At 45.1% G+C, this 20,232-nt stretch overlaps 1 protein-coding gene and 1 pseudogene across 5 annotated transcripts in view; both read right to left on the reverse strand.

Annotated features, from left to right (window-relative positions):
* The window catches only part of WSCD2 (WSC domain containing 2), a 141,454-nt gene that overhangs the window by 16,532 nt on the left and 104,690 nt on the right, over positions 1-20,232 (reverse strand). For all 5 annotated transcript variants that reach the window (XM_043975093.1, XM_043975089.1, XM_043975092.1 and 2 more), the window contains 3 exons: positions 16,132-16,253; positions 10,297-10,471; positions 4,195-4,359 (listed from right to left, as the gene is read on the reverse strand). In XM_043975093.1, the coding sequence (XP_043831028.1) occupies positions 4,195-4,359; positions 10,297-10,471; positions 16,132-16,253 (462 nt within the window). The remainder of the gene's footprint in view (positions 1-4,194; positions 4,360-10,296; positions 10,472-16,131; positions 16,254-20,232) is intronic.
* On the reverse strand, positions 7,477-9,012 carry LOC122734339 (annotated as a pseudogene).

The raw sequence follows: 20,232 nt of genomic DNA on the forward strand, positions 1-20,232 counted from the left end.
CCGGAACACCTCCTCCTCGAAGAGCATATAATCTGGGACCCTGCCACCATTAGGAATCTTTGGTCTGAGAGAGATGGCTATAGACCTCATTTTACTGATAACCCAATGGCCTTATTAATAAAATGATTGAATTACCCAGAAACTATGTCTCACATTTTTAATCGTCACAAGCTGTCTGGTGTCTAGCCCTGGAGCAAGCTCATTTCTAGCAAGGTTCTATCTACCAGTTAGCCTGCCTTAGCCAAGGATCATAGAGCCAGACTTGGAAGGGACCTCATGCCTCTTATTTTACACATGGGGAAACTGAGGCCCAAATAGCCAAAATACTTTGTTCAAGGTCACAGAGGGCTCAGGAAGCAAAAGTAGGATTTGGACCCAACCATCTTAATAGGGAAAAGGGACTAGACTTGTTCTGTTCGACCCCAAAAAAGCAAGAGCAATGAATGAAGAGAAGAGGGGGGCAACTTTTGACTCTCCATAAGGAGGCACACTTTTGACAATCAATGATTCTCTATAACACAGTGAGGTGTCCGTCACTGGAAGTAACTACACGGAAGCAGAATGAGAGAGGGTTCGTACAGAGTCTTACCAGAGTCCAGGAATCTGGATTCAAATCCACCTCTGATGCTACTTGGAATGCCCCACCCTCTCAAACCCTGCCTCCTGACTTCCTTCAAGACTCAGTTCAAATCCAACCTTTTCCAGGATACCTGTTGCAGTCCCCCCAGACACTAAGCCTTCCCCTCTGAGACTACTGCCCATCTATTCTTGAAATGTTTTATAGTGATTGCACACATATAACCTTTATCAGATTGCTTACTGTCGGGGGGGGGGGAGGAGAGAGGGATAGAATATGGAATTCAAAACTTTAAAAAAAACAATGGATGTTCAAATTTGTTTTTACATGTAATTGGAGGGAAACAAAATATTATTAAAATAAATAATACAAAAAAGAATCCATTCCCAATTTTTGTTTATTTTTTTAAAATGTCTTGTACATGCTGAGCTGTTTTCATGTTTGTCTCCCCAATTAGGATGCAATCACCTTGAGGGCAAGTATTGTTTTATTTGCTTTCCTTTGAATCCTCACTTCATTTTTTTGAGGGGGGGTGCAGTGAGGGTTAAGTGACTTGCCCAGGGTCACACAGCTAGGAAGTGTCAAGTGTCTGAGGCTGGATTTGAACTCAGGTCCTCTTGAATTCATGGCCAGTGCTTTATCCACTGCACCACCTAGCTGCCCCCTCCCCACTTCATTTTTAAGTGACCCAATGATACTCTCTAAGACTCTAAATCACAAATTGCCCATCTTCGTTGAGATCATAGACATAGTGCTGGAAAGACCCTCAAAGACCATCTCATCTGAGCCTCTTATACATGGGGAGGGGAGGGGGAGTTTCCATAACAATAACATCATAAGTCTGTATTTAAAAAAGTAGTCAACTTTAGTCCAATCCCCTTCTAGAGCTGGAAGGGACTTTGGAAACTACGTAGTCAGTCCAAGATCCTTATTTTATAGATGATGAAAGTAAGGTCCAAAGAAATCAAATGATTTGTCCAAGGTCACACAGCTACTAAGTGGTATAGCTGAGATTTGAACCCAGGTCCTCCAATTCCAGAGGGAGCATTTTTTCCACCAATCAATAGAGGAGGCAGGACTCAAATTCTGTCAATCTGATTCCAAGCTGAAGGATTTTCTGATGTAGAACTCTACACTCAGGCAGTGGGAGCCGAGCAATGCCCTGATAATTGATGGCACAGAGTGGGGCATAGGCAGTGTGAAACCAGGACACTGACCAGAGCTTCCCTCTTGACTGGCTAAGCCTATTTCCATGGCCTCCTAATAGGAGGCAGGTAAGGTAGAGGGCTCCCACCCCTAGGCTTGGCTCCACATCACCCCTACCTGTCTGCCTGGAAGCTACTGTCCTCTTGGTCTACAGAGCTCTGAGGAGCATATTCAGTTTTCACTCTGGGTTTTCTCACTGGGGAGATTGGCAGAGACTGATTGTGATGATGCAGTGTTGGACACCCAGGTAAGATGATCCTTAATAACTACACTCCAGGGGCAGCTAGGTGGTGCAATGGATAGAGCATCAGCCCAGGAGTCAGGAGGACTTGAGTTCAAATCTGGCCTCAGACACTTGACACTTACTAGCTGTGTGACCTTGAGCAAGTCACTTAACCCCAATTGCCTCACCAAAAACCAAACCAAAACAAAACAAAAAAAATAACTACACTCCCCCTGCTACTGAAGAAGGGATTTGAAAAATCATCTCATGAAAGACATTTCACTAATTAATCATATATATATATATATATTTATGTATAAATATTCATGTGATTTACTTATATGATTATATTTAAGTACTTAACAGTGTCTGATATATAAAATATATAGAATGTGTATATATACACATCTATCTATCTATCTATCTATCTATCTATCTATCTACACATACATATCTGTGTGTATAATTTGTTTGTTTGTTAAGTGTACTGTCTTTGACCAAATCCAGCCTCAAACACTTACTAGCTGTGTGACTCTGGGCAAGTCACTTAACCCTGATTGCCTCAGTTTCCTCACTAGAGAAGGAAATAGTGAACGACTCTCCAGTTTCTTTGCCAAGAAAACCCCAAACGGGGTTGAACACAACTGAAAAATGACTGAACAACAACAAACCCATCCATCTTCTGAAAGTCCCCAATTCTGTTGAGGGCACCACCATCTTCTCAGCCACCTGGGCTCCCAACATCAGTGACATCTTTGAGTCCTCACTCACACTCACCCAATTTTTAACCTATGATCAAACCTATCACCATTTCTCCCTTCAGAAACTTTCACCTATGTCTCCTCTTCACTCACACAACCACCCCCTTAGTTCACACCTTCATCACCTCTTTCCTGGACTGTTGAAGCAGCCTCCTCCTAGGTCTCCCTGCCTCAATTCTCTTTCCACTGCAATCCATCCTCACCTTCAGCTGTCATGATGATCTTCCCTCCTTGTCATAATGGATCAATATTCAATGCCAGACAGAGGGGTAAGAATTGATTTCTAAATACCTTTGCCTATCACTAGTTCTAGGTCAAGTCTCTGACATAAAGTGCTTGGGAGTGGTAGGGGACTCGTTGGAATAGAGGGGGGCCCACACCTGGGCCTAAGAGTAAATCTTGAAATCTTGGAAAGTAGTTTGTAATTCTAAGTTATATGGAAATGTGAAAAATCATTATGATTAGATTCTAAGCCCTCTGAGGGCAGGGATGGCACCTCTTCCTCATCCCCAATGGTGCTTTTGTTTGGACTTTACAGTCTGGGCTTGGTCTATGGTGTCGTTCATGAGCAAGACAATGTTCTAAGTTGAAATTCCATGCCTCTCCAAGCAGTATCTCAAAGCCTTCCTTGACCTTACCTCTACCCCCATCAACATGACTGTCTTCTTGCAGAACCCTCCATCCTTTTGTGAAAAAATAATGGGATTTGGCAGATACCCAAAGGCCCCACCTGAGATTAATTTAGAACTGATTGAATTAAGTGAGACTGATTAAGAGTGATTGACTTTGCTGATTAACTTATTTAAAGTTTATTTTTTATTTTTTTTAAGTGAGGCAATTGGGGTTAAGTGACTTGCCCAGGGTCACACAGCCAGTAAGTGTTTAAGTGTCTGAGGCTGGATTTAAACTCAGGTACTCCTGACTCCAGGGCCGGTGCTCTATCCACTGAACCACTTAGCCGCCCCTAACCTATTTAAAGTTAATTCCATTAAAGCCCCACCTGGCTGACTCCCTATGACACCAACACAAGTCAGTGACCCAGTGGATTTGAATGATGCTGACCAATCAGCTTGTAGCAGTGTGTAAAGACTGCCTCTCCTCCAGACCTATAAAAAGCTTCAACACTCAGTTTGCTCGGTCTATTCATGATTGAAGCAGGCTTGTGGTGGAAGACTTGAGGAAGAACCAGACCAGACTGAGACTCTAGGCTAGATAGGTCTTTTCTCTACTTTCTTAACTCCACATGTTCTCTTTTTACTAATAACTGGTATGCTTTAATAAATGCTTAATGCCCAAAGACTGGTGCTAAAGCTTCTAATTTAAGGCAACCACACATTTAGATTTTAAACATCGCACTTTTCATCTTGTGTTCTTTTTCCTCACCACCCCCAACATACTGAAAGGTCCTTCTAAATGACCAGTCTCACCTTTGTTGTAGAGGGAGCCATCAAAATAGTAGCTGCCCGTGTAGAAACCAGTGGCCAGCTCGATGAGGTGCCTGGCCCATGTGTTGCCTGCCCCAGGGAAACTAGCCAGGGCAATGAGCTCTTTGGACTGTCCTGGGAGGAACCGCCTGTCCATGCAGCGATTGTCTGCAAAGAAAGCACAGTCAGAGGCTTGGGTAAGTGGAGGGAGCTGACATTGAAGACCTGGGCAGGGAGGTTGGGGAAAGGGTCAGGGTTGAGGCGAGGTATAACAGAGCACTGGATCTTTGAGAGCAAATGGTCCATTCTCTGGAGAGAAAGGGGGTAGATGGAGGGGACATGAAATGTGGAGTCAGGAGAGCCGGGTCGCTTTAGTCCTGGATTGGCTGCAGACTGTGGCACATTGGGTAAGATGCTTCACTTCATTGGGATTGTTTCCTTACCTCCCAAAGGTTATGATTCTGAGATACTGTGTTCTATGTTCTAAGGTCCCTCCCAGCTCTGCTATTCTCTGTTCTAAGGCTCCTTCCAGCTCTGACATTCTGTTCTAAGTGTCCTTTGACATTCTGTGCTCTAAGGTCCCTCCCAGCTCTGACATTCCTTGTTCTAAGGCTCCTCCCAGCTCTGACATTCTGTTCTAAGTGTCCCTTGACATTCTGTGCTCTAAGGTCCCTCCCAGCTCTGCTATTCTCTGTTCTAAGGCTCCTTCCAGCTCTGACATTCTGTTCTAAGTGTCCTTTGACATTCTGTGCTCTAAGGTTCCTCCTAGCTCTGACATTCCTTGTTCTAAGGCTTCTCCCAGTTCTGACATTCTCTGTTCTAAGACTCCTCCCAGCTCTGACATTCTCTGTTCTAAGTGTACTTTGATATTCTGTGTTCTAAGATCCCACCCAGCTCTGACATTCTCTGTTCTAAGGCCCTTCCCAGCTCTGACATTCTTTGTTCTAAGGTTCCTCCCAGCTCTGATACTGTCTGTTCTAAGATCCCTCCCAGCTCTGACACTCTCTGTTCTAAGTGTCCTTTGACATTCTGTGTTCTAAGGCCCTTCCCAGCTCTGACATTCTACATTTAAGGTCTATGAAGATACTTGGGTGATCCTTGATTAGAATTGGGGAAGGAAAGAAAGAGATTTTGTAAGTGGACCCACGGGAACCCACAGAAAAGGCTAAGAAAAGGCAGCCAAGAAGAGAAAACAAAGACATGCTTCTTCCCCCCCCCCCAGCTGTTGGTGGCAAGGTAGGCCAATTCCTTGCCAAGCCTGGTTGGCTCCTCTGTGTAAGGGGAGCGATAGCAGAGAGCTTCAGTCTGGGGGGAGCATGTACAACATGGCACACTGGGGGTCAGGAGGAATAGGAACGATGTTGGACATCTGGTAAACACAGGCATGGGCTGGCCTCTGTCCAGTGTCTTACTGAGTGATTCTATGAACCAATAGAATTTTAGTTTTTTCTGGCCTCTGCCATTGATTAACTATGGGACCTTGGGCAAATCATTGTAACCTCTATGTATCTCATCTCCTCATCTGTCAAATGAATATCATTCATCCCACTCTGCCCACTTTATGGATCCAATGAGAGATGGATAGTTAAAGGCCCATCAAAGTTGAGATCAGAAATGTAATTAGGTCACAAGGCCAGTAAACTTTCAATGGGGGACTTGTACCCAGGTAATGTGATTATATACAGGCTTGGACTAGATTTCTTCTGAGGTCCTTTTCACTTTTAAATCTATGATCCCTTGGGATAATATTTTTATTGCGATTTCATGGTACAGGCAACTCCTGGTTTGGAAGTAAAACTTCTTTTCCTAATAAAGGTTGGCAACTGCCCTGCAATTTAGAGTCTTAGAGAGCTATTCACAGAGAGTTTAAGTGAATTGTGGACCTTGTCATCTACCCTGCTGCTTCGTGATCAGGTTCTCAAGCCTTTCTGGACTATCTAAAGTTGAGCCTTCCTCGATGTGTCATCTCCCCCATTTCAATGCAAACTCCTTGAGAGCAGGGATTGTCCTGCTGTTTCTATTTCAAAGCTTAACAAAGTGCAGGGTGTATTTGTTGTTGCTGAGTCATTTTTTAGTTGTGTCTGACTCTCTGTGACCATATTTGGAGATTTCTTGGCAAAGATACTGGAGTGGTTTGCCATTTCCTCCTCCAGCTCACTTTACAGATGAGAAAACTGAGGCAAACAAGGTTAAGTGATTTGCCCAGGGTCACACAGCTAGTAAGTGTCTGAGGCTGGATTTGAACTCAGGAAGATGAGGCTTTCTTGTTTCAAGCCCAGTGTTTTATGCACTTCAGGGCCACCCAGCCAGGCATATGGGGAGAGCTTAATAAATGCTTTTATATTCATTTATTCATGGTCACCCAGCTGGTTTGTCTAGGATAGGGTTCTAGAGGGAAGGAACCTCAGAGGCTGTCTAGTCCAATGCCTTCATTTTGCAGATGAGGAAACTGAGTCCTAGAGAGGGTAAAAGACTTGACCGAGATGGCTCAGATGGTTAATTAGGAGGGGATCTGAATGCAAATCCTCTAACTTCAGCCACAGTGACATTTCTACTGTTCTGTATGTCTGAGGCAAGACTCAAGGTATATGTGTGTGTGTGTGTGTGTGTGTGTGTGTGTGTGTGTATATATGATTACCCCTTATGACTATTATTGACATTATTGTTGTTATTCTATCCCCAAATATCTGCGGGCAGAACTGGGATGCAAATAGACAAATTCAGGCATGATGACTAGAAGAACTTTCTAGCAATGAGATCTGTCCAAAAGAGGAGTGGGCAGCCTTGGGAGGTAGTGAGCTGCCCGTTATATAATTTAGTTCCACAAGCATTTATCAACCCACACCAGGAATAAGGAAACAAAAAGGAGACAGTCCATGTTCTTATGAGACAATAATTATTCATAATGGATTTCTATTGTATGTCCTGCACAGGATTAGAACTCCCTCCTAAAAATTTACCTCTCTAAAGGGTTGGGGGGGGGCAGAGGGGAAGAGAAACCTAACCAGAACTGGGTCCTCCCAAGAAATCCATTATGACTATCTCAGTGAAATGAGGGGATCAAAGCACACCCATCTGAATGGCTTTGATCAGGGGGTCTCTCCCATTAGACCCTGATGTCATCATGGTACAACTCATTTTTTTTAAAGCATCCTGCTTTATTTCAGGATGACCCCCCTTCTGTTGGTGCCCCCCTCTACAAAGACTGTTCCCTAATCCTCCTGGAAGCCAAGGCATGTGCTGGGCCTCAAGCACCGGCTCAGGCGGTGTCCCAGGCCCAGGCTGTCACCAGGAGTTGAAGTCCCCAAAGCCCCTACTGGGTTTCTTTTTGACGGCTCCGGTGGCGCTGGCGGAGGGCTCTTCTGCAGCTTGCTTCATAGCTTGGGGGAAATGTATTTGCCCACTCCCTGACGGTAAGCCTGAGGCCCTGAAGTGTCCGGCTTTGACAGACCGCCATCGCCTTCACCTTGAGAGCTCCTCCTCCAGCCTGTTCTTCTTCTGTTATTCAGCCACCTGAGCATCCACCTCCTCATATGGGTCCACGAAGACCGTGGCAGATTCCATTCGAATCTCCTCCTTGGGTTGGTCAGGTCTGGGGTCACTCACCACATTATCCAAGGCCATGAGGGTATGGAAACCACCAACGACTCTTCCAAAGATAGTGTGCTTCTTGTCTAGGTAAGCGCATGACTGAAAAGTGATATCAAAAACAAAAACAAAAACAAAAAAAACAACTGGGACTTGTTGCAGTTAGGCCCAGAGTTGGCCATGCTGAGGATGCTTTGGCCTGTGTGCAACAGGTTGGGCTGGAACTCCCCAGTAGAACTCGCTCCCTGTCCGTGTACCAGTTGGGTCCCCACCCTGGATCACAAAGTTTCGAATTGACCTGTGGAAGATCGTCCCGTTGTAATAATTCTTTTTGCAGTTTGATGACGTTTTCACATGTTTTTGGAGTGCAGCTCCAGGTGGAGGCCCCCCTAGTTGGTGTGCAGCCGGACATAACCCTTCTTCACAAGCCCATACCGGACAACATCATCATTAATGGCGGCTGCTTCATGGGTCGTTTCGGGCACCATGGCTGTGGATGTGAAGGAGGCGCTGACCTTCCTAGTAGAATAATGAGCCGCATTCAGCTTGTCCACTTTCTTCTTCTCCGGAGCCCTCATAGTTGCGGCCAGGATCTCATCCCCTTTGAAGATTTTGTAAAGTTCCGGCTGTGTCTCTCGGGTCTCAGCATTGGTGTTTTTTCAGATAATATGTCGGGTCCTGCCGGGCTTTCTCTTCATCCGGGCCCAGGACTCTCAGATTGTTCTTAACGTGATAGAAATTGGCGACATCAAACTTGTCCAGGTTCGTGGGATCCTGCAGCATCAGGATATCCTGGCACGTAAAGGGCTCATCTGTCAGCTGGCTTTGAAGTTCTTGGTCTTGGGGATCAGCTGCTCCACGGCCTCGTACGTGTACACGTTGCCGGTGGGCTTGATCGCCACAATGTGGGAGTTGTTGGTGAAGACGGAGAACAGCACTGGACAGTGGTATTTACCTTCATTATTCTTGGCGAAGTTCAGCTTGATCAGAGACTTGGCATCCAGCCAAGGTTGGTCCCACCCTTCTTTATCCAAGACATAATATTCAGTAAGTCAAAGACGACTCGGTCGGGAGTGCACACCCGATACTCAAACGGCTGCAGCGACAAGCTGCAGTGATCAAAAGGTAAGTGACGGAAATTTGGGGGAGATCGGGCTTCTTGCCGCTGTAGAAGTGCGTGTACTCGGCGCATGTTATGTACATCTTATCCTTCTGGTGCTTTCGCTTCCCCATGGCGGCTGCGGGGTGGGGGCTGGGGTCTGCCCGGAGCCCAGGCTCCTTCTCCCCGTCCTGTTGCACTTCGTCTGCTCGGTCCCCTCACGGACCTCCAGGCCGGCAGCCCTCACAGCACCACTTCATGGTACAGCTCATTTTAAAATGGACCACCCTCAAGTCACGACAACCAATGAAAATGAAGGACACTAACCAATTAGCTTTGATCAGTGTGTAGTGACACGCCTCTATCAAAATAAAAGTCGAGACCACACGAAGTTCCCAGCCCCTGCCATCTTGGAACACATTCTTGATCTGGATCTGTTGTTGGTTGGTGAGCACTCCCCTCTTAGGACAAGGTAGGCTGTTAGGACATATGCTCTCTCTTAGAAATATGGCGCTGGGGGGGGGGGGGTTCAGCTTGTGTTAAATGCCACGTGGTCAATACTCTTCTAATATTTAATATACTTTAATAATAAATACTTACTCTTCCTCAGTCCCTGATTAGAATAGGCCCACCTCATTATAATATCATTACCTGTTAACCAATCAGAGTCAATTGTTACCCTCAGGAACACCCACTCTTCCAAAGGCATATAAGCCTTTCAGTGGGTTCCATCTTTGACATTCAAAAGTGTCACTGTGGGGCAGCTAGGGGGCACAGTGGATAAAGAACTGGCCCTGGATTCAGGAGAACCTGAGTTCAAATCTGGCCTCAGACACTTGACACTTACTAGCTGTGTGACCCTGGACAAGTCACTTAACCCTCATTGTCCCACAAAAAAAGACATTGACCCCTTTTATTAATTATATGCTAGCATGATTAATAAAAATGACTAGTTACCCAGAAAATAATACTGCTTAAACTGGTGCAATAGCCATTATTATATAAATAGCAATTAATATGTAAGTAGCAATATTTTACAAAAGCCAGCCTAATCCCCCAATAATTTAGCAAACACAATGCGCCAACCACAAAAAAGTTAGCAACAACATAATTTAATAAGACATTCTCAAGGAATTTATATTCCATAAGTGTATGATAAGTAAATACAAACTATGTAGGAAGTATATACAGTGTAATTTGATGCTTGGGAAAGAGAGAGGGAATAAGCCTTCTTAAAGGGCTTTACAATTTGCCAGGCTCTTTGCTAAGTAAGCACTCTACAAATATTATCTCATTTGACCCATGAAGCCAGGGTGATGGGGGCAGGCTTGAAGTCTAGTCCAAGCTCTGCCGTGCTTGGGGCATGCTGGGTTGGGAGGACAGGAGGGGGATCCTTGAGGGACAGAGGTCAGACTTACCTTGCACTTGTGTCTGGTACACGATGAAATAATTGGCTGTCCCACAGCTCTCATATTCTTCACCGCCACATTTCTGGGCACAGAGCTGCTCATCTTCCTGATCATGAAGGTGGAAGCGAGTATTGGGGAAACCACAGTGGCAGGCCTTCCCCCCCAGAGCTGCCAGGGGGTACTCCTGGGGGGAGAAAAGAGAATCAGTGATTCCTGGATCAGGTCTTGGAGATGGCAGGACAGCAGTAGCCAGCCTCAGGTCCTACATGTTCTTACCACCATCAAGCTGGATCTGGACTCAGAAATCCCATTCCTGATACTTAGAAGCTGTGTGACTTTGGGTAACTCAACCTTTCTATGTGTTTCAGCTTCTTCATCTACAGAATGAGGATAGTGCCCATGGAACCCACAATACATAGGCTGGTGTAGACCTCCATGAGATAAAGTACCAAAAGCAGTTTGCAAAACCTAATGTAAATATCATTATTACTGTCATCATTAATATTTTTATTACTGTCCTCTTGTTTGACAGAGGGTAAGCTCCTCTTAGGCTAGCTTTAATAGCTTAAAACTGAACTAAAACTTTGAGAACATTTTATATTGAGTTTTTCAGTTTTTTCACATAGGGGGGATATGACTTTTTTGTGGTTGAATGAAAGTATTAGAATCTAAGTTCTTTTTGATAGGTTCACTCCTCATTATTATTTTATCTTTTCTTTTGTAAATATCAGTTATTATAATTAGTAGTGGTAGTAGAAGCAGCAATAGGAATTAATAAGAATAGGAATAGTAAACATGAGGCAGCTTGGCATCATGAACAGAGAGTTTAGTCAGAGAGTCAGAAAGACCTAGGTTCCTGTCCTATCTCTGACTCATACAGGCTGTGGGACCTTGGGTAAGTACCTGGACCATAGTGCCCTCAGGAACTGTAGGAATAGATGGGCCAAGACTTTGACTTCCTTCCTCTCCCAATGCAGGTTGATTCCTCTGCATCAGAATAGAGGCATATTTGAAGACACGGGCCTCCTTGCTATTCTCCACATTTGACATGCTAACTCTTCAGCCTATGTGCATGAGGTCTCCTCTGTTGGGAAGATAATCTCTTCTCACCTCCATCTCTCAAACTCCCTAGTTTCCTTCAAGGATCAGCCTTACCATCTGCCCTACTGCTGCTTCCTCTAACTGCTGTACATTACCATCATCTTCCCTGCTGCCCCAGTGTCTAGCACAGTGCCAGACACATTATGCACTTAAAAAAAGCACAACAGGGCTCCTGATCTTTACCATTTCCCCTGAGGTTGAACCTTTCTAAATGTCTCATTTCTATTTTGGATTTAGCACAGGGCTTATATGGTTTCCTCTCTCCCTCCCTCTCACCCTCTCACCCTCCCACCCTTCCACCCTTCCTTCCTTCCTTCCTTCCTTCCTTCCTTCCTTCCTTCCTTCCTTCCTTCCTTCCTTCCTTCCTTCCTTCCTTCCTTCCTTCCTTCCTTCTTTCCTTCCTTCCTTCCTTCCTTCCTTCCTTCCTTCCTTCCTTCCTTCCTTCCTTCCTTCCTTCCTTCCTTCCTTCCTTCCTTCCTTCCTTCCTTCCTTCCTTCCTTCCTTCCTTCCTTCCTTCCTTCCTTCCTTCCTTTCCCCTTCCTTTCTCTCTCCCTCTCTTCCTCCCCACAAATCCTTTTACATGTGCATACATCTGCTGCTCTATTCTTCTTTCCAAAAGCAGCTGAATAATGTGTGAATTTGTCACTGGGAGGCAGGTCACTAAAAGCCCGGGGACTGCATCTTCCGTGACCTCATTTGGGATTTTAAAGCACAGAGTTATGAGGGAACATTCTGGGACTGACAGGCAATTTCGCAGCCGGGCCTCAGTGGTGGCAGGTTAATCAGGGGCCCTGCTTTATTTACACCTTGCTCAGCCAGCCTGCAGAGGGAGCAGCCACACCGCCCGGAACTGGGTGCCCAGTTATGGCTCAGATTTAATTGCAGGGGACAGGCAGGCAGGGAGACATCTCTGGGCACTTAGGACTGTTCTTTTAGGGAGAGAGCCCAAATCATAGTGGTAGGAATGTTTAGTGGGTAATGCTGGACTTGGATCAGACTGAGATCCGGGAATGAATCCTGACTCTGACATTTACTAGTGGGGTGAAGCAATTGTACATCTCTGAGCCTCAGTTTCCCCATCTATTAAATGGATATATAATAATGACTTTGGTACCTATCTCCTATGGTTATTGTTAGGCTTGAATAACCTAATGGTTATTCAAAGCAATAGGCAAATATTAAAGTGTGATATGTCAGGTTTTTTTTTTTAATTTGGAAAACCAGTATGTTGTAGTGGCAAACTTGGCATCAGAGAGACTTGGGTTCAAATCCCACCCTGGACCCTTGCTAACTGTATGACTATCTAAGTCACCTAACCTCTGAGCCTCAGAGATAATAATTATTTGCAGACTCGACATCTACGGATTATAGTGAGACTCTAATGAGATCATGTGTGTAAAGTGTTCTGAAAGACTTAGTGTGCTAGAGAAAAACTTGAGATGGACTGATTCATTTTGCAGCTTCTTTCTAGTTCTAAATTCTATGATCCTCTGACTCCAATACTCTAAGGCTTCCATGTATTTGTTCAAGCAGTGCCCTCTGCCTGGTGTGCCCTCCCGCCCCTTCTGCATCCATCGATTTCCTCCCCATCCTTTAAAGTCCAACTGAAGGGTGATGGTTTTCTCCCATAGGACTGTATTCTATAGCTCTCCTTAAGGCACTTCTCATGGAATAATGTATTCTAGCCACCTGCAGTAGTGTTTCATTCCCCTACCACACTGTAATTTCCAAGTCTGGGATCGTGTCTTTTTTCTAAACTTCCTATCTCCCCCAGGGTCCAGCGCAATGTTCTACACATAGTTAGTGCCTAAAAAATGCCCATTATACATTGATGTGTTTCTTTGCCTGTGTTGACTGGTGCTGATGGCCTGTACACCCTCAATCTCATGGCAGGAAGGCTGAAGGAAGCCTTAAATCCTTCTTTGGATTTAAGGGAATTGGGGGGATCTGGGTTCACTTACTAAACATGCTGCAAAGTCACCTTGCGACTATGGGCAAGTCACTTTGACCGAGCCAATTTTCTTCTCTGTCAAATGGGCATAATAACACCTGTGGCACCCACCTTGTGCAATAGTTATGATGAGATAATAATATCTAGACCCCAGGCCTCCAGTCTTTTCTCCCCTCATACTTTGACCAGACTAAGTTCCATTTTCTAGGGACCTGGCTAGATGGTTGGCACTAATGTATTAGAATGTGTCCATTAAAGGCTCTTGTGCTAGAGTGAAGAGAGTCCTATCCCAGGAGTGAGGAGACCTAGATCCTAAATGTGGTTCTGTTACTGATGGGTCTTTAGGAAAGTGACTTCCATTTTCTGAGACTCAGTTTCTTCATCTGTATTAAGATGAACACAGTGGACAGTTTATGTGGTCCAAATGGAAGATCTTTCTCAACTCTGATCTTTTTGGTTTTGAGGTTCTCCCAGGTCTAACACTCTGGGTTCTAAGGCACCTCTGACTTTCCCTGTTCTAGAGCCCCTCCCAGCTCTGGCATTCTCTGTTCTAAGGCCCCTCCCAGCTCTGACATTCCTTATTCTAAGGCCCCTCCCAGCTCTGACATTCCTTATTCTAAGGCCCCTCCCAGCTCTGACACTCCTTGTTCTAAAGCCCCTTTCAGCCCTGACATCTCCTGTTCTTTTTCTTTTCTTTTTTTTTTTCCTGGGCAATGAGGGTTAAGTGACTTGCCCAGGGTCACACAACTAGTAAGTGTCATGTCTGGGGCTGGATTTGAACTCAGGTCCTCCTGAATTCAGGGCTGGTGCTTTATCCACTGTGCCACCTAGCTGCCCCATCCCCTGTTCTAAAGTCCTTCCCAGCCCTCATATTCCATGTTCTAATAGTCCTTTGAGCTATGGAATATTATAAGTCCCACATAGTATCCAACCATACCCTCTTCTTCCCACTCCCCTTTGTGAGAAAATAATGGGATTTAGCAGATGCTCAAAAGTTTCCCTGCAGATTAATCTAAACTGATTGAATTAAGTGAGAGTGATTGAGCTTGCTGATTAGCCTACTTAAAGTTTGTTTGTTTTGTTTTTGATTTTGGTGAGGCAATTGGGGTTAAGTGACTTGCCCAGAGTCACACAGCTAGTAAGTTGTTAAGTGTCTGAGGCTGGATTTGAACTCAGGCCCTCCCGACTCCAGGGCCAGTGCTCTATCCACAGTGCCACCTAGCTGCCCCTAAGCCTACTTAAAGTTAATTAGATTGTAACCACATCTGGCCAGCCCTTAAGAAGTTATTGTTTTCAGAAGCTAAGGACTTTGAACTCAACCTGAGACCACCTTCAAGTCCAGTGAATGGATTTGGATGATGCTGTACAATCAACTTGAAGCAGTGTGTAAGGACCACCTCTGCTCTGGACCTATAAAAAGCTTCCACACTCAGTTTTCTGGAGCAATTCATGGTTGAAGCAGGCTCATGGTGGAGGACTTGAGGAAGAACCAGACCAGGTTGGAACTCTAGGCTAGATAGGCCTTTTCTTAACATTCTTAACTCCACGTGTTCTCTTTTTACTAATACCTGGTATGCTTTAACAAATGATTAATGCCCAAATACTGGTGCTAAAGCTTCTAATTTAAGGTGACCACATATTTAGATTTTAAACATCAAACATTCCTCCTTCCCCAGGATTTCTTTGTTTCCTGAGCAAAAGGGATTTACAAAGGATTTACATTTACTTCATTCTGGGAAAAGGGCACAGCTGCCTTCAATTTCAATTACAGGAAGAAATCAACAGCCACTTGGAGGGAAGAACTGCAGAAGGAGGGTTGGCTGGCTTTCGAATCAGATCTGGCTTTGAAACTTAGTACCTGGGGGACCTTGGAGAAACTATTGCTTCTTTAGGTTTTAGGTCTCTCCAGTTTAAAAGGGAATGGAACAACATAGCTTCTATGTTCCCTTCCAGCTTCAAATCTATAAGTCTACGACCATAGCTGTGTATCCTTCAGCAAATGACTTCATCTCTTTGGGCCTCATTTTCTGTAAAATGAGAAGGTTGGACCAGATGATATTTGAAGTCTAAGAACCTATAACTTAACCTCTCAGCCCTCAGTTTCCTCTTCTGTAAAATGAGGGTGTTAGATGAGGTAACCTCTGAGTTCCCTTCAGCTATCAATGTGTGCTCTTATGATTTCTGCTCTTTGGCCTCAGTTTCCTCCTCTGTAAAAAATGAGGGGTTGGGCTAACTGGACTCTCCTAAAGCCTCCAGCTCTTGGGCTTAAGACCTCTGTTAACTTCTGCTTATGGTCCCAGTCCGTGATGGCACCTTGGAGGATGGAGAAAATTTCATGACCCAGATCCTACCCAGCGAAGCTCACAGTCTAGCTGGAGATCCAGGGGCATAAATTTAATCCCCTTCTTGGTAACTTCCAGGCCCAGTTCCCCTCTCTGGGCACCACTGCCTTACTCCTGAGGCTTCCCCAAGAGAATTCAAACTCCCAAAGGGCAGGGACTATCTTTAGTTTTGTCCCAGTGCTTAGTGCAGGATTTGGTATACTAAGTGCTTAATGAATGCTTTTTCATTCATTGATTGATTCATTCATACAGTCATTGATCCATCTATTCATATGCAAGGAGGTCAAATCAGTCAATACTTAAATTAATTCAGTTTATTCACTGGATGATCAAATCACCATGGACTGCTCCCATAAAACATCTATACACACATATACACTTACCCACCCTCCCTTCCTTCCCCGTCCCTTCCCCCATTAACTCCAGCCTGGATATGACTGGTCCACTTACTTTCTCTGTGCAGAGGTCTACACATTTGTCCACGGACATGTTCAACATCATGGCTGTCACAGGTAAAGCCAAGGACAGGTTGTCAGGCCTGTGAAAGCAGCCTCGGAAAATGGCACTGCCATCTGCAGAACCAAAAGGAGAGAAGAATTAACCCCTGGGGGTCTGAAAGGAAGGGTTAGTCAATCAAAACACTTTTCTTTAAGACTTGGCACAGAGGTGTTAACCACCTTGCCCAAAGTCGCACAGCAAATTCTTAGCAAATGCTGAAAAGAAGCTGTGGTATCCATCCTGAAGCCCCAATTCTACTGTTTTACTATAGAAGCATTGAACACTAGAACCAGAAGATGTCTTTGAATTAAACTCCTCCCATACCCTCTCAGTCCATCAGTCAACAAACATTTCTTAAACACCTTCTATGTGTCAGGCACAGGGGAAAACCAAAGTCAAATCCCTGAGAAAGCTAACAGCTTATTTAAGACGTCAGCAAGTCAGTTGCAAAGCTGGGGCAAGGACTGAGGTGCCCTGATTCTAAGAATAATCTCAGTTGATATTTCTATGATTTTTTAGGCTTCCACGTGTATTCCCCTCCACAGCCTTGTGAGGAAGTACAAACGGTATTCTCTCCATTATCCCCCAGAGACCAGACGGAGCTGTCCCAGGTAGAAAGTAGAAGAGCAAGATTTGATCTATAACTGTCGGAGCTACTGAGACCAGAGGACCCATTATTAGTGTTGGATTTGATAGAGTTCAGTGATGCTGTCAGCCTGAATGGGGTGGGGGGACTAGGGGGATTTGATGAGCACCTGGATACTCTGGTGCTTTGTGCTCCCCTCAGACGGAACCTCTCCCCGCCTCCCCAGCAGCTGCAGCTCCCTATTCATGGAGACAATGCCCCTCATTGTCAGCTGTCAGGAGCTCAGCTGCCCAGAGGGAAGCAAAAGGCGAATGGATGGAACCCAGGGCCTCTTCTCTCAGGGAGTGAGCTATGGGCTTAGTCTTGCCTGTGCTTGGAGGTGGGGGGAGGGAGGCAGGCAGAGATCTGGCTCAGGAAAGGCATCTTGAGGGGCAGCTAGGTGGCGCAGTGCATAGAGCACTGGCCCTGGAGTCAGGAGTACCTGAGTTCAGACACTTAACACTTACTAGCTGTGTGACCCTGGGCAAGTCGCTTAACCCCAATTGCCTCACTAAAAAAAAAAAAAAAAAAAAAAGGCATCTCAGGCTTAGCTCCTGCCTTTTTACTTTGAGCAAGTAAGCACCCTTCTCTGGGACTCAGGTTTAGATTGGACGATTTCTAAGACCCCTCTCAGCTCTGACATCCTCTGTTCTAAGAGGCCTTCTCATTCTCAGCTCTGCCCTTCCCTATTCTAAGGCCCCTTCCAGCTCTGAGATCCCCTACTGTAAGACTCCTAGGGTTCCTTCCAGCTCTTGATCTATGATACAATGACCCAACCTTCTAATTTTTCAGATAAGAAAGTCAGTCAGTCGATAAACATTTATTAAATGCCTACTATGTGCCAGGCACTATGTTAAGGTCTGAGGAATATGTATACAAAAAAGAAAAGATGACTAGGTCCCATGGAACCAAATGATTTGTCAGAGCCACTGAGGCAGGAAGGGTCAGGATATAGTCTCAGACCCGATAAACGGGATGTCAGGTAGGTTGGGTGTGCTGTCATCAGGACTCTTTCTCCATTTAGAGTCTGTGGCCAGTGGGGTACCTTCCTGCTCTGGGGTTTCTTGGTTCTATGACTGCCAGGTGCCCTGCTGATTTTCCCAGAAACCCTCTCACAGGCCTCCCAATATGGGGAGGATGGGGGGAGGGTGATTAGAGGAGACAAAGTCCCAGTGACCTGGATTCCATAAATGTCAATACTGCGTTCCCAGCACGGCTGGGACAGCTCTTGTACCGCCTTGGTCCTGGCTATATGGGAGCTCAAGGGGACCAGAGCCACTGCTCTTTGATTCAGGATGACTGCTGGGCTGGAGAATGGGAGCAGCTGAGATCCACCGGGTGGGACCTGAGAAATCCTATCATGTCATTGTTCTGGGGATTCGAAATGGCTGCTCCCATGTCACTGAGGCGCAGCGTCAAGGGGAGAAGGGGCAGAGCTCTCTTTGGTATGAAGACAGCAGCCAGCCCCCTGGGTAATTAGGCTGGGCTCTGCTGTGTTAAAGAATACAGTGGGGGGATGAACCAGGCCATGGAACTGTGGCTTATTAAAGGCTACCTATAATCAGAGATGAATTGAATTAGCCCAATGATCCAGAGATAATGCGAACCCTCTATTTTTAGTGACTAACAAAGAAACCTACAGCCTGGTGGAATTTTCAACTGCTTCCCAGATATCCAACTTTGAAGCCACCCCCAGGAACAGGGCAGGGGACTGAAAACGGGTGAATTTCACTATAGGAGGAAGTCAGTCACTCAGTCAGTCAACTAGCACTTACCATGTACTAGACATTGTGCTAAGGACCGGGAATACAGAGCAAGGCAAAAATTGTCTGTGATCTCAAGGTGCTCACAGTCTTATGGGGGAGACAATATGTAAAAAACAAGGCACATATAAGATGTATACAATGTAAATGGTTAGTAACCAGAGAGGGAAGACATTCATGAGTTGGGGGTTGGAGGAGGTTGGAGCAGGGGAGTGGGAGCTAGAGATCAGGAAAGACCTTCAGAAGCTGGGATTGTCTTGAAGGAAGCCAGATGAAAAAGCTAGAGGGGAGGAGGAAGACCATTCCAGGCATGGAGAAGTAGATCTTTGGGTCCATACCAAGCATCATGAATAGAGAATACTGATTATGGAGCAGTTATAAAGGGCAGCATGAATAGGCTGGTGTCAGGAAAATGAGGTAGAAACCCATCCCTGTGTAATCATGGTTTGCCCTCTCTGGGCCCTGGTTTATGTCTCTATAAAATGAGGACTTGATGACTTCTAAAGTCCAACATTTGGAAGCTAGGTGGTGCAGTGGATAAAGCACCAGCCCCGGATTCAGGAGGACCTGAGTTCAAATCTGGCCTCAGACACTTGACACTTATTAGTTGTTTCACCCTGGGCAAGTCACTTAACCCTCATTGCCCCACAAAAAGCCCCCAAAACCCCCCAAAAAACAAAAGTCCAACATTTATGAATTCTTAGTCTATAAACAAGATGCTTTATTGCTCTATGCCTCAATTTCCTAATTTGTAAAATTGGTATAATAAGACCTGTAGTACTTACATTGTAGGATCTGTCAGGAAGCTCATGTGAGATACTGTGGATTAAGTCCTTAGAATACTTAAAAAATGTCAGCTCTTACAATAAATAGAATGGAAGCAGGTGGAACAGTAGAGAGAGCACCGGATCTGGAATTCAAATTTGCCCTCAGACTCTTACTAGCTGTATGACCCTGAGTGAGTCATCTCACTATTGCCAGACTCAGTTTCCTGATATGTAAAATAAGGATCATAATAGCATCTACCTCAGAGGGCCGTTATGAAGGTCAAATGATATAACATCTATAAAATGCTTTTCAAACCTTGAGTACTATATAAATGTTCACTACCAAATGGATAGAGGGCTACCTTTGGAGTCCTCCCTGGTGACAAGTCCTGCTCCTGACACATACCAGCCATGGAACCTTCCACGTCACTTTCTAAGACTCTAATTAGAGAAATGCAGCTGAGTTGCGCCAGTGGAGGAAGAGATTTCCACACCAGGAGTTCACTGCCAATCATTCAATTCAACAAGAATTTATTAGGTCCCTACAGTGTGCCAGCCAAAGTGCAAGTTGATGGGATGCAAGAACAAAAATAAAATAATTTTCACCCTCAAGGAGTTTCCACTCTATGGAGGAAAAAAGACATGAAATCATGAGACTGATTCCTCATGAGTTTATAGGTCAGGACAAAAACCAAGACTCCAAGAAACAAAAAAAAAAATTATGATTTAGGTAACAGAAGTATAGTTTGCCCCAGAAAACTCTTCAAGACTTTAAGTTACAGGATGAGTTGCCAATTGCAGTGATGGGGGGGTATTTCCTCCCTGGGAGTTTCTCACATCAATAAAATCATAGATCAATGAGACAGCTAGGTGGCGCAGTGGATAAAGCACCGGCCCT

This window comes from Dromiciops gliroides, chromosome 1, assembly GCF_019393635.1.
Source record: "Dromiciops gliroides isolate mDroGli1 chromosome 1, mDroGli1.pri, whole genome shotgun sequence".
Taxonomy (NCBI): Eukaryota; Metazoa; Chordata; class Mammalia; order Microbiotheria; family Microbiotheriidae; genus Dromiciops; species Dromiciops gliroides.